The sequence below is a fragment of the Corvus hawaiiensis genome, chromosome 13, assembly GCF_020740725.1.
Source record: "Corvus hawaiiensis isolate bCorHaw1 chromosome 13, bCorHaw1.pri.cur, whole genome shotgun sequence".
Classification (NCBI taxonomy): Eukaryota; Metazoa; Chordata; class Aves; order Passeriformes; family Corvidae; genus Corvus; species Corvus hawaiiensis.
The window spans coordinates 15,097,510-15,113,241 of record NC_063225.1 but is presented as its reverse complement, the minus strand read 5'-3'; the positions used below and the strand labels follow the sequence as shown (position 1 = coordinate 15,113,241).

The window sequence follows — 15,732 nt, the reverse complement described above, 5'->3', positions numbered from 1 at the left end:
CCACTAATACAAAACTTGTAAAAGATTAGTTATGTTTTTTGAACCAGCACTGCTATGCTCAATAGAGTAAGGAATGGTCCATTTTCCTTCACCAACACATCCACAGCACTATCTTAAAATAAAAATTCTTAGTATAAATTAAAAATCAAAGAATGGGCTGAGTTGGAAGGGACCTCAAAGACCATCCAGTTCCAACCACCTTACCATGGGCAGAGACACCTCCCACTAGACCAGGCTGCTTAAAGCCCCATCCGCTTGCCTTGGGCACTGCTAGGGATGGGGCACAAAAAATTAATCCACAACATTTTACTTGCATCTAAGCAAAGCTTCGTACGTTTTCAAATAGTCTTCATTATGTATTTACAGTGGGCATTATTTGTCTGACTAAAGCTTAGGGAATAATACCAAAAAGGCTTAGTAATTTTCCTTTCCTTAGAGAGGTTCATTTATATTAAATTTGATCTTTGAAATTATTTCATGAAAAGTGACACTATTGTCTATTAACTATAACCAAGTTGTTGACAGAGTCAATTCTAAGCAGAGTTCTATCAATAAGTTTTGCCTTTGAACAACCCCTACCACCATATACTGTACCTTCAGTACAACATCTCCTTCCTGGATATTGCCATCTCTTGCTGCCAGGCTATCCTGTGATATTTCTTTCACAAATATATGACTTGCCAACCGCAGACCATACTCTTTACAATAAAAGAAAAAACTGATGGAAGTTACAGTAGAAAAAAAAAAAAAAAAAGAGCGGTATCTGGAGATTTACAACACTGCTTTATACAGTATTTACACAGGGAACATGAAGAGAGAGAACTTGGCACACAATGGGCCATAGTAGAATTATGTTAGAGCTTTACCATTTTATCAGTCTCTTTTCCTAACTCTGCCTATAATCAGGGCTGTTGTTCAACAGATTTAGATGCTACCTACAATTTCTCCTCTTCTAAATAAGACAGCCACTAAAGACCCAGCTAAAGTGTAGGTATGTAGCTGCTGACTACCAGATGTCAGCTGCACAACTGGGATTTGTTTACACTATATAATAGTTTACCCTTAACTAAGCACACAGATTTTTGAATACAAAACATACCACTAGAAACACAATAGCACTTTTTAAGTTTTAAGCCAGCTACTGGTAAAATGGGCCAACTGGTAACAGCATGGTTCACACAGCCCATAACACAACACTGAGTGAAGCAGCTGGCCTTTAAAACCAGCAAAAGTTTTTGCAAGGGATGTACAGACAAGTTACCTTCATTTTTCCTGGATTTCACCAGTGTGACTTTGGTGGGTTTTGTGGGCTGGCTGGAGGTGACAGACCTCCTGTCTGACCTTGGAGATAAGCTCCTCTCCCTGCTCGCGCTGCGATCTCTGACCCAGCTCTTCTCGTGCCTCCTGCTGGCACCGGGACCACCACGGCTGCTCCTTGGATCCCGGATTTCTTCATCATAGCTGTCATCCTCATTTTCAGACACTGGTTCAGGGTCTGGTCGAGTCACTGGAATCTGAATTTTCTTCATCCTTCGGATAGTCTACAACCCAACAGTAGATATCAGCCTCTGGCTGTGTAATGCTAATGGTGTTGGCTAAATGTCAGAAGCCAAGCTAATCCCAGAATTCAAAACATGCAGAGGTATTTGCGAATGCTCTGAATTGCTGCATCCTCATTATAAAATTATATCCAACTAATACAGGAGACTTATCAATACAGATTACTAGAAACTTGTTTTTACAGTTCTTTTAGTGCTTTTTAATACTTATGCAAAAGTGGCAAAAGGATAACAGCCTTTGTAGCACAAAACAATATTCTATCTTCAGTGCTGTGTATCTGAATGCCCTCTCTTTGTTTAAAACCACAAAATCAGTTACTGGCACTGCTAAAAACCTTTTTTGCTAACATGTAATCTAGTGTATACTCAGTATGTTATTGACAGTAATTCTGCTCAACTTTGAAGCCTCCCAGTCTTCCAAAGAAATGTTTATGCAAGACATGGAGGAAGGGTAGCAGTCCTTTTGGAAGTTCAAAGTTGGTTTGCACTAACATAGACAGCTGGTTCCAGAATATGAGCCAGCCCTGTTCAGAGATTTATTTTCTATGTATTACAGAACCAAACCAAGTTCTACCATAAAGTTTTCATTACTTTTTTTTTTCTACATAAATCTACACACCAAATACTTAAGATACTGAAAGCGTTGCACGGCTTGCCACACGTTGCTTTCTGTAAGCTTTAAAGAACTGCTACCAAACCTACAAATGCAAAACATTACACTTTTTTGCAACAGCATTAAAGCATACAAATGTACTAAAAAATCTGCCTGCACAAAAGCTTTTCTACAAGCCCTAGGAGTTTGTTTTCATTAATTAAGGAACTTCCTAACATTGTGCATTTTTTGTTCTATTTTTTTGTAGCATAACCCCCAAACTTCTACAGAAAGCTGGATTACCACCCTTTGGTGATGACCTGTTCTGTTTTGCAAAAGTTCAAAAACCAACCACTTAGAATAAGCTTACAAAATTATAGGAATTAAGGTAATTATACTTAATTTTGGCAAACTGTTTTCTGAGCACAAAAAGAACTGTGTTAGTGCCTGAACAGCTTGTCCTTTAGCTTACACCAGCCTTTGAAAAACTCAGTAATAGTGCATCCAACAAAGTAAACAAATATTAAACAAAGCTTATTTGCCACAATTTGGCAGTCTGAGAAGAACTTTACCATAAAGAAAAGGCGCCTGAATTATCCAGTACCAAATTATGCAATCATCATTCACATTTTAAAAAAACATTTTGAGTGACCCACTTGATAAACATGCCGTGGTCATCACTCAAACCTGAAGCATCACATAGGTGTTATTCAGGTACCTTGCATCATGCCCATATTTTATAGCAGACATTTCACTATTTCACTTTTGTATTTTAGTCATTTTCTATAACTATGGAATTTTAAGTCTTTAAGACATTCACTTACAATTTTGGCATTCTTCCCACTTTTCCTCAGCTGCTGAACAGCAAACGCATGCTCGACATTATCCATTGAAACTCCATTAACCATTGCAACACGGTCATTTTCTCTACATGAAAAACATCACAGTGTACAGTATAAATACTTTATACCAAGAATATTGGTAAATAGGCGCCCCTGAGCCAACTGCCTGTATTGCTAACCTACTAAACCAACAGTTACAGACAGACAACTTGAGAGTGAAACAATTAGGTTAACCTACTACTGACAAAGATGAATGCCCCCAAATCAGAACCCAGGTACAGTTTGGCACTTACTGTAGCAGTCCTTCTGCTGGGCCTCCTTTCAGCACATCAGAAATAACTATTGATGTCTCACCGCTCTGAAAGTGAGGATTATCTCTTCCTCCAGATATTGCAATACCAAATCCAAATCCAGGGGCCTATAATGTAACAAGAGAAATCTTTTTACTTTCCAATATCTAACGGTCACAATTTGTATTCCCATGCTGAACACAAAAAGGTCCTATGAGATGAATACAAGTTTTTGAAAGAAAGCAGGACCAATGAAAGAATCAATGCTATGCAATCCAGTAACAGGAGACAGATTAAAAATAAGCACTTTTAGAAGGCAAAGAGTTTTGGAGTAACTACCTAGTCTCTCCCAAGAGATTAGAGTTCTCATTTGCATTTTTATGGCCTAGACCTCAGGTGGTCATCAGCAAGACCTCAGTCTTCAGTAAGCACAACAAACCATTCCACTGAGCTGCAACACTGACTCAAACCCCTGTATCACTTCCTGCAACACTTTCTTTGAGTTTTCACATTATGGTATTTACCCAGCTTGACCTCGCTTAGCTCAGGAACTGACAGGATTGAAGCACACAGTAGAATGACTGCAGGCTCAGTTCTTACGAATAATACCAAGATCCCTTGTACCATTAAATACATCAAAACCTTGTCAGCACTTGCAAATCATCTGCATCTTAACAAAAGTAATTTGCTTCAATCTTCTCCCTCTAGGGTGACCTGCCACTACAGCAAGGTCAGTGCCTCTGAAAAGTTATTCCTGTTAGATATTTCAAGATACAACAATGATGCTTACATTTCTGCCTGGAAGCAGAGAGGGTGGGAAATAAGCTTTCTAAGTATAACTGATCTGCAAACCATCTAGCTCTTTCATCATTGCACAGAAAACATTTTGAGGATATTACCATTTAAATGCTTTAAATTTTACTCAAATCCTGCCATTTTCAACTATGCATAATGCAGTCACTGGACAGAAAAAATCAGGTTTGGGTCAATCCCACCCCTCCATTTCGCACAGCACACACTTTGTGCTGGCAGACTTCACCTCCTCTTTTTCAGACTTTTCAACAAACATGACCCAGCTTTAGCAAGGAGTTTCGTAACCTTCCAGTGACAGCAGAGACAACATGGCAGTCTGCATCTGGCTGCAAGACACGTGACTTTCAGTTTTTTGGACACTAATTACTGCCCAAAACCAACATGTTTCCTATTTCCTCCCAAAACAGAGGTCATAAAGAGATGCTTCAGATTTGCCTGTAAGCAGTGAATTGGAACATACAGTACTAAAATACAGATTTGGAGATTCACTGCTCAGAAATAGAGTCAAGCAGTTAGTCCATACTGTTGCCAAGAAGGAAGCTGGTCTAAGTGTGGGGGACTGGGGAAGGCTACACCTTACTGTTTCTTTTATATCCATTTTAATTCATTAGAGGATGAATGGACTTCTTTTCAAAATACATCCTAGCTAGATTAACCAGAAATCATGGCTGGGATGCAAGAATTAACTGAAGCTTGGTGCCATGAAGGAGGATCTCAATGTCCACTCATGGCCAGAGCCGAGCGTTTTTTTCTGTTTTATTTTTTAAGGTCAAAGAGAATATATAATAGCCTACACAAATATGTTACAAAAAAACCTTTCAAAACAGGAATATTTCCCCTCTCATGACACTCCTCCTTTTAGTTTTCCATTGCTCTAACAAAGAGAACTTAGTTTGTACTGTATTTGGGTGGGGAAGGAAAGGGAGAAAAAGAGATAATAACAGACATTTATGTCAAACTTCATTTAAATATTCTCTACCTTTCCTTCACCATAAACAAAAATATTTTTTAAATTCTCCACTCATGATAAGAAATACAATCATCAGGCTAACTCACTGTAAGCCTTATCTTGCTGCTTGCCATACCACTTTTTTGCCATACTACTTTTTAAAAGTAGATTTGCAAATCAAATCACCAGTATGAAGATGACTACGTTTCATACTTCGATGTTCCCTTGCATTGCTTCAAGGCTTCTGGAGTCTCATATAGAGCACTTAAAAGAGCCTACAGGTCAGATAAAGAGCTTCTAATAAGATAAATCAAGGTCTTCAGAAACACTCCCAATTAAAAAATCAAATCCTAAATCCTTCTGAAAATTTAAGAGGTCACATAAGAAACCTTCCAGTAAAAATCAGCCTACCTACTTTTCATTTTATCCTGCTGCCTACCATCATCTTGAGAGACAACTGACTATCAGAACTGCTCTCTGAAAACTGAGCATAGTTCCTAAACATGTCTGGAAATAGCAAGATGTTGATCACTACAGATTATACAGGATACTAACATGTATCTTAAGTAAAACTGCATTAAGAAAAATCTCTTGTATCACAACTTCACCTGTCAGATGTTGTAGAAAAAACACCAAAAAAAGAGCTGTACTATCCTACTTCCCCATAGTAATGCAGTGTGGGGCAGGCAAAAAGGTAGGTACATACCTGGTTTCTGTGCTTTGGGGGAAGGACACCAACATCTACCACAGACACACAGAACTGAGTTCCAAGCAGGAGAAAAACCACATTTGCATACAAAGTGCATGGTTCCTTCTTCAAGTCCTTTGCAGTTTTAAGTATATAAACCCAGAGGATCTCTCAATAAAAGATAAACTGTAGCTACCTGATAAGCTTTAACTGAACTTGAGACTGGCTCAATTCCTTAAGAGTTAAGTAGCAGTCCAGTCTAGGAAGTTGAAAGGGTGGTAAAGAAAGGGAACAAAAAACGCTGAGAAATTCCAGCCTCTCCTTCCCAAAAACTTTCTAACGAGTCTTTTGACAGTAGTGCTGGAATTCACCAGTAAACCCTCTTCCCAATGCTAAGGATAAATTCTAAGCATGTGTTTGTTTAACATTAGCATAAGGCTATTGGGTTTTTTATCTGTCAGATGGAAATAACTTTGTTTTTAATTGACTAAATTAATGCTATCGAAATTATTAACAGTACATATCAGCTTTCAACACCTAAGAGCTACTTAATCAGCTAACAAAACATTTATACCGGAACAGTTGGCAGAATTTTGGCACATAAAAGATCATAACCAAAACTATAGTCAAATCATAGTTTCACCTCAATGTTATAAAAGAACTTCTGACTATGCTGCAAGTGCAGCCAAACACGAGATCTCTGGCTCCTACCAATTATTTTAAAAATTTATTCAAGGTAACACCATATTGCAGCATTTCATTATGTCTTTGTGCGCTGACTAAACTCACTTCTGGTGTCACTGAAATTACTGCTGCAATTGACCAGGAAAAATTCCCCTTCAAGAGAAAATGAGGTATCACCAAGCCTACGAGCCAACTTTGTATTACTATAGCATTTTTTGTTTGGTTTTGACTATAAACCAGTACTGATTTAATCACTAATACGAGTAAAAAAATTGAAGTTTACAGAAATTTCAGGGATGACTGGACAGTTTCAAGATGAAAACATAAAGGGCAATTAATTATACATAGAAATAACACTTCTTGCTCAAAAACTTGTTGACCTAAAAATTGTTGGAAGCTTAAAGAGTAGCCTAGATAAACATCACTACACATTTTCATTTTCACTCATACTTTTCTTTCACGTGGCTGCAGTCAGAGACAGGATACTTTGTCAGCCTTCTGGTCAAACTGAGTGTAACTGTTACCTTCACAAAACGGCACCTACCCAAACAGTTACTTTGAATCAACAACATTAAAGCCTTTAGAATCAACAGCTAACAGGTCTGACAGAGAATTACCATTTTATCTGACCAGCTGACCTACACATATGCATTTTTTTGTCCAAGGTCCATTCATCCCACCAAAGCTACAATTTTAAAATGCCTTTATTCAACAATGAAGTGAAGGCAAATGGTAGAACTTGCTCCCTTGAGAAAACACTTTTACATCTCTCTGGTTTTGGAATGAATACTGCTATTTGGACCACGATTCCACGGTCACTTTAATACTCAGTTGCTGCCAGAAATGGCATCCCACCTGGCTCTGACTTTCGCTAAGCAATTAATTCCTTATTGACTCTCTTGTACAGCTTCATGATAGCTGCATCAGAACTCAGTTTAATTTAGGAGTAACTCAAACAAGAGGAATCAGTCTAAATGCAAAAGCAGTCTTGCTATTCACTGATTCCCAGCACACATTCCTTTGTGCAGGGTACACATTCTGACCACCCAGAATCACTACTTCCAGCCACTGGTTTAAGAAAGCAGCAAGCAAATAAGACAGTTTTGAATACATTTATTTATATGCAACTACATTATTTTGTGTCCCTGCAAATAAAGTTTTAAAACTTTCAAGCACAACCATAAATGAACACAGATTTCTACCTCCCCTCAGTTAAATACAGATGTAATCTAAAGCTTTGTTTCTGGCATGGTTATTTGTAGGCAGGCTTATCTCTGAAACCCAACAAACAAATAGAGCTATCACATGGAGCTTTTACAACACTTCTAAATTTAAACAAAGGAATATGACAGTTTCCTTTCCTTTTACTTCCTGACATCTGGCCTTTTCCTATTGTTTTCAAAAACTACCAGTATCCTGCGTTAGGCACACAGAGCCAATTGTATGAACTTACCCTGTGAAGAGTCACGGTGTGTTGTTCCCATATAGCTGTTTCTTCCATTGTTGTGCTCTAAGGAAAAAAAAAAAAAACCAACCCAAAGATTAAACTTCACTTTCAATAGCTGTATAATACCACAAACAGAAACTTACATTCAAAAGTAATATTAATATTCATATAGAATAGCTACAGAAGAAGTTGGCCTGGCTCATTCATTACACATTTCCTGCCTTTATATGTCACATCTGAACTTCCTGTGCTCCTGTGGAAAAGGGTGTGGGGAAGAACAGACAAAATAGATTACAGAGCTTGAAGTTACAAAGAAGTTTCAAGGGAAGGACTACAAGCAGCATTTGTGATATAAACTCTTGGTTGCTCATTAAGCCTGCAGTAGTCCAAACAGTTGTATTTATATTCTAACATTCATACTTACACTCTCTTTTTGCTTGTTTTAACTGTATGCAGATTACCGCTAATTCATGAACACCCAGCTACAGATTACAGTACCTGTGCTACAGTATTATGCACACAGGTCATATTTAATGGACTGCAGTTTAGTGTAGGCTAATTATTTTGGTGAACAGTAGCACTGCAGAAATTACAAGGTCCTCTCTAAGGTAACTAGATTAAACAGTAACATTACGACAATATTGACATACCTGCATTTCTGCTTAAAAGAGAACTACTTAGTGTGCCACGACAAGCAAACATTTGGAAAGGGGAACATAGCATGAGGGATGAAAACCTAGCAGAGCCCAAGGCCTGAAAACAGGCAGGAAGGCAGCAGGAAATGCATAGCGAACGTCCTGCTGCTACATTTTCTACCTTTTCAGGGGGAGTGTCCAGTGTTTTGCTCCACACCCTCCCCTCTCATAAGCATTCAATCCACTAATTAAAGAACAGAATCAGAACACAAAACATCTCTGCAACATGGTGGTACTGGTTTTTTGAAAATCTACTTTGCTCTCAATTTGTTCCAGTTACAGTAACTCAGTCACTACAACAAAAAGTACTCAGAATTTTTAATCCAGCCCTGTATTACAGGGAATAGCAGTAGGAGTGTTTACTCTCACAAACAAACTTTTTCCAATTTCAGAATATCAGAATTTGCAACTGGGTTCAAACAGCGAGCTCTTCTCATAACGCCAAAAAGCTCTGCATTTTTGCCTCTGCATCTTGTGCTTGAATTTCAAACGTTAGGATGTGCCACACTACTGCTCATTTCTCTTTCAGAGAACACTTATCTTTAAAGTGCTGTTGTGACTTAATTGGGATCTATTTCATTCAAACAGCTGTAATTCTCCTCAATTCAGTACCAAATGTTGCTCCTTTGCATTACCAATTGATTCAACTCTATCCCAGAATTAGACTGTTTCTCTCCAGCTTTTTAAACTCAGACTATATACTAAAACAGTAACAATTTACACACACAAAGCCATCTTTGAAACAAAACAGAATGTTTGCTTGTTAAACGGTCAAGGAATACTGATTTTCTTCCTTATTTCTGATGTTCTCATTCTGTCTTAGTTTTGGCAAGGGCTTCTCAGGCTAAACATCTCATCAACAAGTGAAGAATTATCTCTGCAAGTAAACTTCTAAAGCAAAAAGCTTTAAGCTCCTGTTCAGAAGGGGCAACAGGAATCCAATAAAGGACTGCAAAAGTTGCAATTCACATGCTAATTGAAATAGGCTGCCTCATTTCTACCTGCAATTATCAAGAGAGAAGTTAACCCGCCTGATCATTTACTGCACTTCTGGCAGCGCTCCACAGGTACAGCCCTGTGTCAGCAGCAGAGCCCCCCTCAGCCAGCACAGTTTGAGCTCCTTGGCTGACAAGCTGCCTGATTTCCACAGCTCTGGGTCCTTGTGCCTCACTGCTGGAGCTTGGTACACAGGGCACAGTGCAAACAACACCAACTGGCTCTGGATATGGCATGAACTGATAAAACCCGGTTTAACCAGCTCAGCACTGCTCCCACTGGATCTGGGAGAACTGGCAAACCCAGAGTTGGAGCAGGGCAAGACAACAAAAACAGCTAAGCCATGACTAAGAAAATCAGAAATTACCTATTAACATGCTTCTGAGAACTGTGAGAAGACACTACTTCACAAAAAACCCAAGACAAATGCTAAAAAAAAAAAAAAAAAAAAAAAAAAAAGTCAACTTCACAAACTCACCAGCCTTTCTAAACCTGGACAGGGCACTCACTGCTCAGTCAGATTGAGGCTGCCACTTTTAAAGCCTTTCTCCTTTCTGCAGAAGCTCAGACTTTCCACTTTATTCCCCATTTTTTTGCTCACACTATTGCTATCACCTCTCCTAGATTTTACTAATACATCCATTTCAAATGCACAAGACTTGGAAACATCAAATATCCATTAGTTACACAGCAAAGCAAGTAATACGTTATTTTCATTCTTTCTGCATGCCCAAACAGTCCAATCAAGAACAGTGAAAAACAGTTCAAAGGCAGTCTGAGGTGAGTGTTGGCTTTGACACAAACTGCTTACTTGAGTTAGTTTCTGATCTGTAAAGAACTGCATTCACTCACAAAAGAAAAAGGGAAGTTTAAAGAAGACCTGTGAAGGTACTCATCCCACTTAACACTGACAACTGAGGCAGAAGAATGAGCCTGTGCTACCATCAGCTGAGGTCCCTGTTGTGATGCTGCTCTTATTAGGCCATACTCAAAGTCTTCTATTTTTCATGCTATCCACCACTAATTTAGGGGAAATCAAGGTGACTCAGCAGGAACTGAGAAATATATACAGCCTAACAACCCAGAAACTAGGAATATAGGAGAATACTAAGACGCCCCAATCTAGAGTTATAATAATTTAACAGAGACCCTTTAATACCTTTGAAATGCAAGTGGACAACTTTGCAAACTCCTATATTTATATTACCAATGACTCTACATCACAGAATCACAATTTTTGAGGCTGGAAGGGACTCTGGAGATCATCCAGTCCAACTCCCCTGCCAAGGCAGGGTCACCTGGAGCAGGTAACACAGGAATGTGTCCAGGTGGGTTTGGAATGTCTCCAGAGAGGGAGATTCCACACCCTCCCTGGGCAACTATTGTAGTGCTCTGCCACCCTTCAGGGAAAGACACTCTTCCTCATGCTGAGGTGAAACTTCTTGTGCTTTAGGTTATGGCCATTGCTCCTCATCCTGTCACTGGGCACCACTGAAGAGTCTGGCACCATCCTCTTGGCACCCATCTTGGAGATATTTCTATGCATTAATGAGATCCCCTCTTACTCTTCTCCAGACTAAACAGGTCCAGCTTTTCCTCATAAGAGATGCTCCAGACCCTTCATTATCTTTGTGGCCTCCGTTGGGCCCTCTCCAGCAGCTCCTTGTCTTTCTTGTACTGAGGAGCCCAGAACTGAGCACATGTATTAAGAATAAAAAGAACAGACAGAATGATGATATCATGACTTTAGTGATTTATTTCATGCTTTTGATTTATTAAAACGATAAATTTCCTTAAGCTCATCTTAAACACCTTTACATAGACAATTAGTATTCCTGGCTCTGGATATGGCAAGTGGATGTGGTTTTTTTTTGTTTGTTTGTTTTTTTTATATTTATTTTATTACTATTTAAAGGATAGAGTCATACATGATGTTGCAATTCATCAATATGGAAGTTATGAAACTTATCACTTGCTCAGAATCTTGGAAATATCCGATCTTGTTCAACTCTTTCATCTTTGGAATTGCCCTTAGAAATAAACATATCAAAGTAAACATCTTTTCAGAAAGCTCTCTTTGTGGTCTTATAAGGGTCCTTCAAACAAAAGCAAACATCTTTTGTCCCCCTTCTCAACATATTTCAATGCAGTCATGTTGCAAATGCCATTGCTCAGTTTACCGCAGGTGAAAAAGCTGTTGCCAGCAGCAGCACTGAAGCCACTCACAGGCTTGAGAAGACAACTCCAGTTCACATTTGGAAAGCTTCAAACAACAGCAACAGAAATTAGTATTCTACCTTAAAATAACGCAAGTTTCCCAAGGGGAGGTTTCTTGCAGATTAACACTTTTTAGATTTCTACACCTCAGCTCAGACTAAGGCCAGAGCTCCTACATATTCTTGAAATCCAAGCCCGAATAGTTTCCCAATGTTTCTTTCAAAGTCTAGGGGGATTTACTATAGGAATTATTGTTCCCTTTTTAACTCAACTGCTTTTCATAAAAAGTGAATTGTGTTCTAAATGACAAGATAGATTTTAAGGAATTGTTTCCTCAATTGTGATCAAATTTTGAGGTCAAATGAGTTTTCAACCATGTTATTTCTTAATAAAATTTAACAGTAATTTTCAATAAATAAATGTAAGTGTTAAATATCTACAGTTGCCATCCATTTCCATACATTCCTCACTAAGGACAAAGTGAGGACAAAGAGATTATTACATTTTCAGAGAAAATAATACCTAGGTATCTACCTAAAACAGATTTTCCTCTGGAGTACACAAGAAGAACCTACTGTAGGAAGCACTAAGTTGCATTTAGCATCTTTACCAGTCTGGTTTTGCATAACAGCATTGACAGCTGTCCTACAGACAATAAAATGAAGCAATTGTTTCTGCTACCTCAGGGGGCATATTGCTCCTATTCTGCACAGAACACAGTGGGGAGAGGAGAGGTATCTGACAGCTGTGAGCTCTTTCAACCACAACAAGCAAACCACAGGAAGTGAATGGTCAGATCACAAACTCAGCCATGTAAAAGAACACCAGCTTTGCTTCAAGCTTGCAGTCTTGTGTATACCATACTTACAATAAAATGCTCATGTCAAAAAACATTCCTATTTATCCTGCGAAAATCATAACAACTGTGACAGTGTTCTTATTTATGACACAAAAAAACAGAAGGAAGAACTGGTACTGGGCTGTGTCAAAAGAGGGAAAAAATACTGTATTCACTCTATATACTCTACTATATAATCTTGTATTACATACAGTATTAACTATAATACATTTAGAGTGTGAATCCCTCTTCAGAAGGATACACCAGACATACATATGCCTCACCCATCTTGCTGCATTTCTATTTGGCTTCTAAAATTAATTTTCCACTATTCTTGGGGAAGTCCAGTTCAGCAGCAGGATGCTATTAAACTTCCAAGTTCTAAAGGTTAAATGCAGTATCAATACATTTTAACTGCACTTGTGGGAACAAGAATTAAAAGTGTTTATCAGAACGATCAGAATTTGAAACTCTTACAAGAATTTCTGCAATTTGTTAGGTATCTAGGGGGTGATATTTATCATTCACTTAAAAAAACCAACATAATCAAAGTCAATATCCAAAACACACAGCTTCCTGAGGAAGTATAGAAAACAGAATCTTCCCTTAGCCAGCCCAGAACAAGGAATGAAGAGGTCATTTCCCTACACACAGCATCTTTCAGCACTCAGCTGCAGCACAGTGTTGTTTCCAACACCAACCACGATGACTTCCCTACAGATACTCACCTTTGTCCTTGCCTAGTTGAACTACAGCCACCTTAAATTCCAACAGATTCCCTCCAATTGCCTTATCATAAAAGCCTTCAGCTGACTGGGGGCAGGAGACCCATTTTTTAACAGTTGTTCCCCTGCAATTAGTGCAATGAGGTCAGAATCCCATTATCTGACTGATTTTATCAGCTGAAAGGAGAGCTTTGTCTTCCATAGTCTAACACATACACAATGCACCACAGCCTCTCTACAGGGAACCTTAGAGTTACTTGAGGTATTTCCAATCCTGGCAGCCAACTTCTGGAGCAAGTGCAGGCAGTCAGGCGGAGGAGAGCACTGAGGCAGGGTCCCCACAGCAAACTGCACACTGCTGCAGCTACATTCCCACCCACAGCCCGCTATCTCTGTCCTACACTCTGCAAACAGCCTGTATCTTGGTTTTTTATTTGATCATCACTCCTTCCAAGGAGAAGGACTGTTTTCCTGAACAGAGGAGAAGACTCAAGAGATCAGACGGAGCAGCTCAGGGACTGCCACAGAGCATCAGGTGCACGTTGTTTGTCTATTTGATTATCTCTTTTACGCAGCACTGCTAAATTGAGGAGAAAGCACCCACTAAAGGACTCTTTTGAGATGTGTATAAAAAAACTCCACAGAATCACTGAAGCTGAGAAGTCAGTCTTCAGTCTCCCCTTCTGAGTGCACATCCACAGAAGTGATATCAACCATCTCTTGAAATAGAAATAATAACCTTATTCTCTAAAGCAGATGTACTAACCACCTAAAAGTAAAGCAGTGCTCATTGCAATTTTTTCCCATTTGATATATTGTACAGGTTCCAAGCTCTAGTCAAGAGTTCCACTCCTCCCAAACATTCACCTATATTAAACAGCCCCACCTCATGAAAAGTCTGTACGAGGAAAACCACAATTAAAGCTGCTCTTCAGATGAGAATGCGCAATCCAACTTAGAAAAAATACAGGATTTTCAACACTGCATGTTAATAAAATGAACTTATTTTGATTTAGATCACTCTGTAAGTACGAAGTCTCTACAGCAGCACACATGGACAGTTTGAACAGTACAATTGATCTTTACATCATGAAGAACAACCTTGAGAGGAAAAAGTAGGACCAAATACATACATGTATGTTTTAAAAATAACTCGGTTGTTTAACCATTTCACTCAATTCTGCGTGCTTCCAAAACCACATGCCATTCTGCAAGACACTACCTTACTAAACACAATTTCCACTGCTTCCTGACATAAAATTCCAGAGGTTTGTGGCTACCTTTTGAACATATAGATACTGCATGTATCTAAAAACACCCCTAACCACAAGTTTTCTCGACAAATTTTTCTACAAGAGACATTTTTGCTCTGACTTCTGGGCACTGTTCTCTCCAAGCTAAAAAAGTAGCTCAGTATTTAACTCACCACATCCATGTAATACTCAGCTTGTTTAGCATGACTCACTTTTCCAGAATGGCCTCTCAAGTCAAAGCTTCACACATCACAGATGGGATCATAAAACCTTTCTGTTGGTGGTACTGCTGCTCAATGGAAAAAATGTTAGACCCCTCTTCCAAAAAAAGCCCTAATCAAGAACAGTATGCACAAATTTGGAGGGATGCTGCATTTTAGTTAAATAATTAAATACTGGATTACAGATCCAGTTAAATCTGAGTATTTATAGAAGTGTTTATGACACAGGCCTAGTAAATCACATTATCCATGAAAGGCAGAAGGCTGACACTCAGGAATAAGGCAAAACAAACCAGAGCGCAAGACCCACATGCAGATACGTCTCAAATGATCTCAGGTCAAGTTACTTCAGATGAACACCACTCAAACACCCTGGTAACAGTATCAGCCAGCAGCTAAGCAAAGCTTACTAGCTCCTGATAGCTAAGGTGTGGGGAAACTGTGCTTCAACGTATGGGATCCTTGCCTCTTTTTGCTTCTTTCCATTTTGCCTTTCAGCTGGCAGTGAAACCACATAGGATCACAAACTCCAAAGTGCTGGCAATAGTGTTTCACAGATCACTACTTCAAGCCAGTACACTAGCAAAAGATAGCAAAATCACACAGAACAGAGGCTAAAAAAGCCAAGTGGCAAGCCATGTTTCTCCCCCCAGCAAGGGATGTTACCACAGAAGCACAGACAACTTGCACTTTGCTTTAAGTAATTTCTCTACCATACTGACCTATGTCAGTATTATTAGGACCTAAAGATTCCTAAGTTAGAGTATAAATTTTAACATATAACTGAAAGGACTTATCCTCTCATTATTTACCTCAAATTTGATTTTTTTTTTTTTTTTGGTATCATTTCAAAACCAAGATCTTCAAGGAACTCATGTAATATTTCAATTGTTTAAATCTTAGGATGCAACTTGAAAAGCAAT

General features: G+C 38.8%; 1 protein-coding gene across 12 annotated transcripts in view; it reads right to left on the bottom strand.

Annotated features, from left to right (window-relative positions):
* Positions 1-15,732, bottom strand: part of TJP1 (tight junction protein 1) — a 190,226-nt gene that overhangs the window by 32,321 nt on the left and 142,173 nt on the right. For all 12 annotated transcript variants that reach the window (XM_048318273.1, XM_048318275.1, XM_048318272.1 and 9 more), the window contains 5 exons: positions 7,871-7,927; positions 3,287-3,411; positions 2,976-3,078; positions 1,262-1,541; positions 595-698 (listed from right to left, as the gene is read on the bottom strand). In XM_048318273.1, coding sequence (XP_048174230.1) covers positions 595-698; positions 1,262-1,541; positions 2,976-3,078; positions 3,287-3,411; positions 7,871-7,927 — 669 coding nt within the window. The remainder of the gene's footprint in view (positions 1-594; positions 699-1,261; positions 1,542-2,975; positions 3,079-3,286; positions 3,412-7,870; positions 7,928-15,732) is intronic.